Source organism: Oryzias latipes, chromosome 6 (genome assembly GCF_002234675.1).
Source record: "Oryzias latipes chromosome 6, ASM223467v1".
Lineage (NCBI taxonomy): Eukaryota > Metazoa > Chordata > Actinopteri > Beloniformes > Adrianichthyidae > Oryzias > Oryzias latipes.
Genome location: NC_019864.2, coordinates 23,031,990 through 23,044,263, shown reverse-complemented (window position 1 = coordinate 23,044,263; position 12,274 = coordinate 23,031,990). Strand labels below are relative to the sequence as shown.

General features: G+C 39.6%; 1 protein-coding gene across 1 annotated transcript in view; it reads right to left on the bottom strand.

The window, feature by feature from the left end:
• Positions 1–3,810, bottom strand: part of trim44 (tripartite motif containing 44) — a 40,882-nt gene extending 37,072 nt beyond the window's left edge. Inside the window, exons 1-2 of the mRNA XM_011476307.3 lie at positions 3,518–3,810; positions 1,488–2,086 (exon numbers count right to left, since the gene is read on the bottom strand). Coding sequence (XP_011474609.1) covers positions 1,488–2,081 — 594 coding nt within the window. The 5' untranslated portion in view covers positions 2,082–2,086; positions 3,518–3,810. The remainder of the gene's footprint in view (positions 1–1,487; positions 2,087–3,517) is intronic.
• Between the last annotated feature and the right edge of the window lie 8,464 nt (positions 3,811–12,274).

Below are 12,274 nucleotides of genomic sequence, written 5' to 3'. Positions count from 1 at the left end.
GGTATGTGTGACCTTCTTTGCTATAAGTTCATCCATAAGTGCTGTTAGAGCGCAAACAGAAAAGTGGTAATTTGCTTTTGTCTACCACACGTGCTACAGAGAAAGAAACCAACAGTGCAGAGGTAATAAGAATCAAAAAGAAGTCCTCCAAAAATGTGATCAAGATTTTCTGAATTTGACTTCCATACAACATAATTATTGGTGTTTTTGATGCCTGTACTTATCTTAAACAGTGTAATGGATGTAGCTTCAGAGCTGTGTAATGAATCAAGCCAAGACTCTTCTCCACTTTGACCCCCAAAACACAGAACATTTAAACTCTTAATGAGAACACTTTCTCCATTGAACGCATTTATTTTGGAGGCAGAGAAGCAGAAAAGGGTTATGTCCAAGTTCCTAAAAGGCTTTACTAGGAAATTAGCCATTTTGGGAAAAAATAAATAAAAAAATATCAGACTTAGACGAGAGTAATGTCTCTGGGTAACACCATTTTAACCCCCACACTGACCAGCTAACAGAGAATTCAATTAGTTGTTGGATTTCTACTGCTTTACTTTGATATTATGGTGAATATGTAGGCTTTGATGGTGTCCTAATTTCCTCACTACTTATACAGGGCGTTGGCCATTCTGTAGGGCTATCCGTATCTACAATTTGAAAATCCAGCTCTGAAAAAAACTAGTGTGCATTGATGCTCACTAAATTGGCAAATCATTTAAAAACCTCTTTTTTTTTAATGTTGGCAGAGTCAAATAAATTAACAAGCATGACTGTGTACACTGTATATACGGAACAGAAATCTGCATTGCAGTGAAAACGTTTATGCAATCCCTTACTTTAAATGCTTTTATTGAATAAACATCAGGCAAGTCTTATTTAAAGGACATTTACTTTTTCTTATAGATTCCTTTACTTGCTCTATAAAATCCTCTGATCTGACTTTTTCATTCAAATCAAATCAAACTTTTTTTTTTTAAAAAAAAGCACTTTTCCTGCTTTGAGCAGCTCAAAGTGTTTCACAGTTAGAAACAGACTAAAAAATAAAACAGGTAGCCAACATAATTTCAAATGAAACCAACCCACCCCTTTTCTCTCCCCCCTACTCTCCATGACCCCACACACAATGCCTATATGTTTTTTTAATGGGCATCATAGCATTATAATTACCACAAACCTTATAGTCCTAGTATCTGCAGTGTTACGCTGCATTGAACCCATTAAGTGAGCTTGATGAAAAATGTCACTTACAGAAATGAGAAAAGGAAGAGGCCATAGTCGGCACAAAGCCAAATGGACGATAAAGAAAAATCTAAACCAATTTCCATTTCACAACTTTCAATGATCATCCTTCTGAGCGCATAATTAGATTAATTTATTAATTGAATGTTAGGCCGCCTAAGTGATCATTACTGGATTTTTTTGTGAGGTTAGTGAAGCAGGACAGAGTAAACAATAACTCACTCACAACTCTTTGGAGTGTAACTTACCTTCTGCAATGCATAGGCTTCATGCAGGGTGATGATCTCGTGGCCCTTGTGCTCCCCCTGCACAGCACACACCACACAGATGATCTTCTCGTCGGCTTTACAGTAGAGCGAGCCTTCCTGGCCGTGCTCCTTGCAGCGCAGCCTCTCAACTGTCACAATGTCCCTGTCCTTCTTTTCAGCATCGGGTCCTGCCCCGGCCCCCTCAGCCTCTTCAGCAGGCTCGTCATGCTGGTGTGACGGACTTTGTGCTGCTTCTGCCTCTCCGCCGTCGCCCCCGTTATCTAGTGCAGCCCCCTGATTTGCACCGCCTCCTCTGGCCTTCTCCTCAGTTTTGCCCCTATCTGTGGAGTCTTTCTCTGTAACTGGACCGTTGGGCTGTGTCTCTTTGAAGTCATAAGGCACCAATGTGTGACATGTGCTGCTGCAATGCTCGTCAGCGTGGACGGGGCAGAAGGCGAAGCTGCAGATGTGGCACACAAGGGTTGCTGGCTGGGCCTCATCGGGCTCACATGCGTCGCATGATCCGTCCATCTGTGGCAGCTCCTCCTGATTCGGCCCCATGGCTCCTTCCAGAAGTTCCCCTTTGTGGTCCATAGCGGCTGAAAAAAGGAAAACTTTAAAGCTACACAACGGACATTTGACACCTGTTCAGGCCCACACTGGACAAGCAGGGAGTCAGGGAGGGGCTTCTTCTTCTTTTGCTATTGTTTACTAGCGTTTGTCCACAACCCAAAGTTGGAAGAGGCTTGGTGTGAAATGTCAAAGCAGTGCAAATCTTGCTCCAGGCTTTTACAGCTTTATTCTGACAAATGAGAGACTTGGTGTCATATCTTTTAGACTGGGCACAAACTGTGATCATTATTTTTTTCCACCATGACCAATGATTGGCTCTTCCGTGTATTAAGGGAAGCCATCCATAATATCATTACAAGATCTAGGTCAATGGTTGGTCAAAGTTTGACCTGGTTTAACTGGCAACACGTGATCAATGGCTGCACATTTTGGACATTGAACCCAAAAAATGATCTTAGAAACTGGCATACCTAAGAGACCTTTCATTGGAAGTGGCCACTTGAATGCGTGTTGCTGAGGGCAGTGTGAGCCTAGCTTAAGAAACTCCTCAAGAGTGAAGGGCAGCAGACCTACTACTGTCATTAAAAAGTGTTTCCAATGCTCTGTTAATTATGATGATGTTGTTTTTAGTCTACATAAAAATAAAGTCATTTTCTAGGACATAGTTTCTGCAGAGACCCAGTACTTCATTAGTAATTCTCCTCTGAGTTGTGGGCGAAATCTTTGGGACAGAGTAACCCCGCCCCCGTTCCCCTCTCTGTTGCTGAGAGCTTGGAGCAGGTAGCTTACATCACAATCTTTTAAAACTTTATTTTTTTAATCTGCTCCTTTATCACCAGGATTTGAGCGTAATGTTCTTAATACATGTCCTTCATAATCAGAAAAATGCAACAAGAAAATAAAAAACTAAACAAAACACACACAAAAAGAAAAAAAAAACAGGATTTTCATTGAATTCCAGTCAGTGTTGGGAAAGCACAAGATTCACAGCCTAAACTTTGATAAGAATTTTGCAGAGTTGGCAATAATTTGGCATAAGAAGCTAAAGTCCACAACAGTTATGCTCACACCAGCTGAGCTGCAGGACTGTGGAAGTGTAAAAACAAGAAAATCCACTGGTCCCATCTGCAAAATGTCTTGCTTTCATTTTCTCACTGACTGAGCCACAGGACTCAGGTGTTCTTCTAGGAAGGAGCCTGCCCTCCTTACCTGTCCTCACTGACTCTGACCTTTTACCTCTCACCTTTCAGAAAAGGGACATGTCATACTCCATTGGATTCATTTCATCCCCTCCTGTCCTGTCACTTTCTCCCCTGAGCTCACCTCTTCTTTCAGCTGTTTGGTGCTTAGCCACGGCGGACTCGAACAACACTGAGACTGAGAGGAAAACCTGCTTTTGTTCCACAGCCTGCCTCTACCTCACTGTAGAGCCAACAAACATTTAGGTGTTCACTTACTTGTCAGAGTATTCCTGTCCTCCTGCTCCAACTTTCAGGCGGCTTTGCTAACTATTGTTAGCAGAATTAGCTTGAAAGCTAGCTTCCTAAGCTCATTTGTGGTCGCTTTTAAAATCTGGAGACACAGTCTAATGTCTTCAGGGTTTTTTCTTTGTTGACGGCGGAAAGAGCTATATTTTCTATCTTTTCACTTCCTCGTTTTCAACACCTGCAGTTGGTTTGTTTTCCACTTCCTGTTAGCAGCGTGGACTGATGACGACACAGACGCTCAGAGGCAGGGAGGGAACCAACCAGCTCAACCTACAAAAAAAGAAAAAGAAAAAAAGAACCAGCTCAACCTAAAAAAGAAAATAAATAAATAAAATAAAATAAAAAGAACCAGCTCAACCTTCCTCTTCTAAGAAAACTGTGTACTGTAAATATAATTATTATTATTTTTGTTATAATATTTTTTGTACTCTCTTTTTATATATTTTAACATACTTTATTTTCTTATCTGCAAGCTCTATTTTGGTGTTTCTGCTACGTTTATTGCTTACTGTGGTTGAATGATTTTGGAATGATAGCATTGGTTGTTGCTGCTGATGATCTATTTGATTTCTTGATGTTGTGTTTTGTACTTCACTTCAATTTTTTTTTTTTTTCTGGAGACATTTATTTCGGTTATGTTAAACACACCAACTTAAAACATTCAACATAAACATTGACACTGAACAATGTCAACATAAACATTGAACAAAATTAACTGACTGAGAAAAAAAGAAGAGGTAAACACAAACACTTCTCAAAAGTAATTCTATCTATCTATCTATCTATCTATCTATCTATCTATCTATCTATCTATCTATCTATCTATCTATCTATCTATCTATCTATCTATCTATCTATCTATCTATCTATCTATCTATCTATCTATCTATCTATCTATCTATCTATCTATCTATCTATCTATCTATAAAAAGAATTTAAAATGCAAAATGGAAAATATAAATATGTTAAAAACTGTCACATTCCAACAAAAAAAAGAAAAGAAAAAAATAAGACAGGGGACTGATTTTTTTTAAACACCATTGTTCTCCAGAATTCAAAAAGCTGCTGATCAGTACACAAGACCAATCCAGTTTAGACTTAAGGTGTGGACTATCTAGAAATGATAAATGTTTCTTTTTTTCTATTACTTCCAAAACATTTTCAGTGCATGGATTTATTGTTTAGCTTCAGTTTTGCTCTCAATATACCACAGACAGGGAATATATACAAGAAATTGCACTAGAAATAAATAAAGAAAAAGGAATGCATAATTTGTATTTCAGCCTCATGGTTTTTATTCTGAAAAATTACATCTGACAGCAACTGTTATATGAGATTAGGGCAGTGTCTCCTGATCTTGATCCTCAGCTCACCTTCCTTGCAGGGTTTATTGTCCTCGCTTCAACACACCTGATTAAAGCACTAGGTTTAGTATTTTTCATGAAACAAAGTATAATGACAGGTTTCATTTGTTTTGGTGCTCTGATATTTAATGACTCGTGCGGGGAAAAAAACTATAAATGGACCTGTAGATCACCATAAGTAGCTCGCCCTTTTTTCTGTTGCAGTTCATCAATATTGCAAAGAAAATGGTTTCACATAACAAACACTGGATTCCTTCTAGTCACAGATTTAAATCTATGTTGTTTCTTTTATGTCCTCTTTTTACAACAGTCTCTGTCAGCTTTAGCAGCCCAACTGCTAGCTTTTTAAATCAGGTTGATGGTCAGGAAACATTAAACCCCTAGACCTCTTGTTCATAAAGAAGACAGTATGGCTCAGTAAGGATGTAAAAGTCCTGTCACTGAGCTGAAATTCTAGTGAAATAGCAGCTAAAATGTTTTTTCCGTCTTCTGTTTTACTGAATTAGAACGGTAGAGTAGCGTCAAGAGTGATGTTTGTGATTATAACAGCCCAGTTACTTCATGTCTCTGATTAATGCAGTAAAGGAAATCACAGGAACACATTTGGCATTGTTGTCTATGGTTTCTGTTGGAGCCTGATTAAAAAAAAATGTCCTGGGATTCATTTGGAGAATATTTAGAGACACTCAGCACTAAAAATAGCCCTCATGTGTGAAACCATGCAGGCTTTGAAAAAAATAAATGTTGTCAGATCAACACACCGGTTTGTCTGCGAGTCAGATCTAATCACTGGTGTAATGTAATGACATTCACTCAAATGCACTTAGCCTAAAATGCAAAAGTGGAACAGAAATTGGTTGCTCAGCTGGTTAGTGTGTGAAAGTTCAATAAAACCGTTTCTTTTCAGATTTTGTTTTTGGTATTATGTGGAACACCTGAATATATTTTACAGTACCTATTTCGTTTTGCTTTCCCACAGTGTGCATTTCAATCAAGCAGATCTGCTTTGATTTCCATTAAAAACATTGGGCACGATTAAAAAGACAGTCAGTTAAATGTGAGAAAAGGTGCACAATCATTCTAGAATATAACAAATGTTGAAAAAAAGGGTCAATTTTGCTCTGAATTTTAATACCAGTGTCAGCAGTAAGTGTTCAAATAATCTTTTCTTTCATTCTGGTGTCTATCTTCCTCATGAAGCAGCACTGATAACAGAATTAGAGGTCAGGGGTGAGCTACAGAGAAGTGTAAGGAAACTTTACTGTGAAGAGTTGATCTGGGTTTCACACAAACTGAGTTTCCAAGCTACCATTTCACCAAACAAAACGGTATAGAAATTGGGAACCATATTCGCATTCTCCAGATTTGAATAATGTTGTCTTCACCAAGTTTTTTTTTCCCCCAAGGCTTTAAGGAGGATTTCTGTTACTGAAACATAACTACACTGAAACAAAAAATATGATTAAATGAAAACAACAAAGTGGGCCAAGATAATTCTGTCTGATAATTTAACCATTCAGGTGACAACTGAAACCGAGACAGTGTTTTCTTAGGGCATTTAATCCTGACAGATATATGACTGTGACTGGAGCTTGATGCCAACTCGTAATTGAGAGCACAAATGTTTTTGCTTCTCAGATCACAGGGGTTTGTCCTCCCATGAGGATCTGTCCTCCAGCACTGCATCCTCTGCTCTCCATTGCCTGAGACATTTACTGAGCACACTGTCAGTTGGGACCTTGAGCTTGATGTATTCATGGATCTTGGAGGTTTCATCCTGGATAGTGGCTTCTACGCTCACTAGTCCTCGGCCTCCTTCCTTGCGGCTAGCATACAGTCTCAGGGTGCTGGATTTGGGATGGAACCCTCCATGTATAGTGAGGAACTTTTGTGTCTCAACGTCAATGGTCTGTATCTCTTCCTTTGGCCATCTTATTATTCCTGCAGGGTATCTGATAACTGGCAGTGGGTAGCTGTTTATTGCCCGGGTCTTGTTCTTGCCATTGAGCTAGCTTCTCAGGACTTGCTTTACTCGTTGGAGGTATTTAGCTGTTTCAGTTTTCCTTGTTGCCTGTTTCAAGTTGCCATTTGCCTGTGGAATTTCAAGGTACTTGTAACTCTCCTCAATGTTTGCTATTGTTCCTTCTGGGAGTGAGACCCCTGCTGTATGGGCTACCTTTCCTCTCCTCGTCACCATCTGACTATATTTCTCAAGCACGAATGACATTCCAATGTCAGTACTGTAGATCCTAGTGGTGTGGATCAGGGAATGAATGTCACGTTGTAGAGGAGGTGACTGATGTTGGCCCCATTTTTGAGTCGGTATCCATAGTCAGTCTTGTTGATTATTTGGCTGGGGGGGTTCAGACCTATGCAGAACAGAGCATCACCTTGGTATATCCCACATTTGATGGACACTTGTGCAAGTGGGTACCCATTGGCTTCAAGGGCGGTTTTCCACAGCTTCATCAAGTTTCCCAAGATGGCTCTTAGAGTCCTGTTGATGTTGTACAGCTCCAAGCATTCAGTGATCCATGTGTGTGGCATTGAGTCATAGGCTTTCTTGTAATCAATCCAGACTGTGCACAGGTTGGTGTGTCGTGACCTGCAGTTTCCAGCGACTTTTCTGTCAACCAGGAGTTGGTGTTTGGCTCCTCTGGAGTCTCTACCAATGCCCTTCTGTGTGTTACTCATGAATTGATCCATGTGCCTATTTATCTTGGTTGCAATGATGCCTGACATGAGCTTCCATGTTGTGGAGAGACAGCTTATTGGGCGGTAGTTGGATGGGACTGCGCCCTTTGAGGGATCCTTCTGGATCAGGATTGTTTGCCCTTCTGTTAGCCATGCGGTGCGAGTCCCATCTCTTAGCGGCTGGTTCATTTGTGCTGCCAGGTGCTCAAGGAGTGCGATGAGTTTCTTTAGCCAGTAGGGATGTATCATGTCAGGTCCGGTGTTGTCCAGTTCTTCATACCTGAGACTCTTTCTTGGTTGTCTACCACAGTGATGGTTACTGGATTCTGTTCAGGGAGGTTGCTATGTTCTTTTCTAAGAGAAACCAGCCACTGGGCATTGCTGTTATGTGCTGTCTCTTTCTCCCATATACTTTTCCAGTACTGTTCAGTTTCCAGCCTTGGTGGGTCTGCTCAGCTGTTTTGACCCTGCCAACATATATATATATATATATATACACACACACACACACACACACACACACACACACACATATTTACAAATGAAGTTATTTATACAGCTGGAGACAATTAAAAGACTCATTGACTAGTAGATTTTTACAATAATAATAATAATATTTAGTAAAAATGTCAAAAAATACTAGAAGGGCTACTGGTTAGATTTTTTCTCTTCAGTAGTTATACATAATGTTAAACGTGTTTGGAAGCTACATTTTTTTTACCCAAACTATGTTTTGCTGCTGAGAAAAAGGCGCTTTGAGGACACTGGCATGACTTCGAACATCAAGCTCTTAGAAATAGCAGCCAAAAGTAAAAGAGGAGATCTGGCAGCTGAGCAGACAGGAATCAGTCACTAATCAGCACAGCTTTCAAAGGTGTGGTTCTGGCATGAGGTCAGTTTGAAGATGAAATAATCTGCACGCAGCAGGGCTGAACTGTGGAAACACTGTCTCTGCAGTGAATTGGGAAATAATATCCGCATAATGGTACAATCAAACTAGAATCCAGAAATTATGTCAGAAATATTTTTATTGCTGCATTTTGGTAACGTTTGTGTAAATCATTTTGAGTGCAGTGCAGGTAAGAACATTTCCAGCCGTTTTCCAGAAACTTTAAGGATTTGGTTGATGGGCTGTGAGGTTTGACTCATCTGATTGTTAGGCCTCCACCAGTTGTCTTCAGTTTCATCAAGGAAAACTTGCACATGATACACAACCGTGAAAAAAAAAAACAAGGATCTAGAAAAAGCTCTGCACGTAGCAGTCATTCAAAAGGAAACCTGTTTAATGGGGTAAAGCAGATGCTAGCTAAATAGCAATGTAATTTTTTGTAAAAACTCATCCATGCATTTGTTACGTCGAGGCTGGATTACTGTAACTCCTTGTTAGCAGCGTGTCCTAAGAGTTCCTTAAGAAGTCTCCAGCTTGTTCAGAACGCAGCAGCTAGATTGTTAGCTGGAACTAGCAGAAGAGATCACATCACTCCTGTGTTAGTTTCGCTCCATTGGCTCCCAGTTGATTCCAGAATCAAGTTCAAGATCCTCCTGTTAACCTATAAGGCCTTACATGGAATGGCCCCGTCCTATATTAAGGACCTCATAGTCCCTTACCATCCAATGAGAACACTTCGCTCGCAAAATGCAGGACTGCTTGTGGTTCCTAGAATTAGTAAAAGTACGGTTGGAGGTAGAGCGTTTAGTCACCAAGCCCCTGTCTTATGGAATAAACTCCCAGCTCATGTAAGAGAGGCCGATTCAGTTTCTACATTCAAAGTTAGACTGAAAACATTCCTCTTTGGACAGGCTTATTGTCAGACTAGTTAGTATTCAGAGATTATTTAACTTAATGTTAATTTGTTTAAATTAAACTTAATAATAACTATTTCATTTAAAAGGCTGCTAGAAGTTGAAGCTGGGGTAACTATGGTGCTCTGGGGTTCTGTCCTCTTTTCTCATCTACTTATACCCTTCCTCTCTTCTCCATTCTTGATCATTATTCATCATTTAGTTCTCCATGCCTCTGTTTGGTGCAGTGCGATTCATGTATTGTCCCTCTTTTCCTCTCCCCTCCTGGGGAGTGGGAGTGCTTCCAGACTCCAGTTGGCTCATCCGTGCTCCAGTTCCTGACCGTTTACCTCGCCTTTGCTCCCGCTCCTACACCTGGCTGTGGATCCTGCCTCTGGCTCATCTCTGGCTCGTCTCTGCTCTGTACCTGACCGAGTACCTCGTCTCTGCTCCTGCTCCTACACCTGGCTGTGGTTCCTGTCTCCGGCTCGACTCGCGCCTTTGACTGTCCCCACAACCACGGCTGGATGAAGCTCGTCTGCTGGACTTTTATATATGTAGTTGTAGATTTAGATAAGTTAATTCTTCTCTAAGATTTCTGGTAAATCGCCTGTCCGTCCTGGGGGAGGATCCTCCTTCATGTGGGCACCCCTGAGGTTTCTTCGTTTTTTCCGGAATCCGGTTTTTTTGGGAGTTTTTCCTTACCGCGAAGGGGGGTCTAAGGGCAGGGATGCCAGTATAGCTTAGTCAGTTTGTTAGTTCATTTTAGTATTTTTCTATTGAACTCTTTGTATTCATGATCCTTTTGATTTCATGTTTTAGCCCATCGAAACGACTGTTGTTGTGATTTTGGGCTATACAAATAAAATTGAATTGAATTGAATTGAACAAACGGAAGAAGATGAATGAAATGAAAGATGAATAAGCAATAATGTTTAATGTTACAGGATGTTTTAATTTATAATCAAGTTAAGACATTTGATCCTTTGGAATATATAACTGATGTGAGAAAATAACTAAAAACTGACATAATGTAGACCATTATGCATGCAATGGATGGTGTTACGACAGACCAACAGTCCAAATTATTCCCAAATTTTATTTTAGATTAATTGACCCAGAAAAACAAGGAATGATTCACTTGAAAAAAAATCAGTGTAACATTTATTTCTTTGGGGTATCTTGCAATGGGTTTGGATAGTGAGGTGAATCACATCGGGAATTTTTGAGCTGAAAAATTAAAAGTTGTAATTTAATTTTGAATCTGTAGACCCCAATGAACAGTATCAGAAAAAAAACACTTTTGTGTTTGTCTTTGTTTTTTTTAGACCCAAAAAAGATTTCAGAAGACAAAAATAAATTCTTCAAGCTTGCAAACAATTTTTGTTTACAGCTGTTGCACTGTTCAAACAATTTTTTAAAGCCACAAAACTTTGTCAGACAAAGGGAAAATGTCCAAACCCCCCAAAAGAGTTGCATTTGCAATATTTTTTTTGATGAACGCATTTTGAGTGCAGATGCAAAATTTAATCGTACACAGAAAGATCATATAAAACTGCAAAATACTTTTGAAAGGAATTCAAGTCCATACCTAAGAACCTTTCAACAAAATTTCATTAATTTTAATATTGAAGGTATGAAGGAGCGCTGGGCCACTGGGTCTGGACGTGCCACCATGATTTTCACCAGCCAAAACTTTTGGAACTATAGAACAGATATACATGCAGCAGATTGATCTGTTACGTGGTTAGATGTTCTGAGTTTTCCAACAGTTTCAAAAAGCAATGATGTCAACTTCTGTCCTTCTGCAGCTCCTGCATACCTGCAATTGAAGTCTCTGTTTTCTGTCTTTCTGAGACATTTGATGAATAACATTTATTAAAGAGGAAAATGAAAGTTACCCCAATGTACAAACTGTTTCCACTAAAAGGAGTGACCGTGCAAAAGGCAAACGTAGCAGGTCGGTGTTAAGTGTAAGTAGGCATTTTTCTCAGATGGGCTATGAAGGTCGAAGGTTTTCACAGTCCTGTTACAGACATTTCCCCCCCCTCTGATAGGTAATTAAGCTTCCGAATATAGCTGCAAGAAAGTAAATGGAGAGCATTAACATTCTGCCATCTCCAACTTGACCTTTTAGTATAAGTTATTGTTGCACAGTGTCACATAATGTCACCTAAATCACATCTAAGGTAGTTCTTTTTTTTCCTGCTCCTTTTTTCTCTTACTCTGGTTGTCCCTGTTACAAAACGAGAAAATGCTTTAAATAAAGTTTTAAAGAACTGACTGCTCAATTTAATTACATCGTGAACAAGTGATGGTTTATTTGATGGTCAAATTTCCCTGTAATTGATAAATGTGCTTTTTCTCTTTATCTTGATCTTTTGAAGATGTGTATCTCAAGAAGGTTTTTCCTCAAAATACAGATTTTGTTGCAGAAACAATATTTTTTAGGAGCTGATGCACATCGCAAGAGTCAAAAATGTGTTTTGCAAAGTTTGACATTTTTCTGGTATGGATGATAAATGTTATTTTCATTAAGCCTAATTATGTTTTTTATTATGGACACTGTAATTCTTAAATATCTCACAGTCATTTGTAGTGATGCTTTTCTGTTGCTTCTAAATGCTTTAATCTGTCTTATTCATTCAACTGCCACCAGGAGTCAGCAGCACCTGTGGTGATTCTTCAACCAAGCATGACACATGTAACTCAATTACTCATTGCCCCCCCCCGGTTACTTAGAGCTGTCAGAACCAAATTCAAGTCACAAGTACTCACCCAGAGAGGAAGTAAGGACTCTGCACCGAGGCTCACTCTCTTTCCTGACCGATGCTTTCCTCCAAATACAATTCTCAGATACTGTCATCATTTTTGGGCCACATTTTCC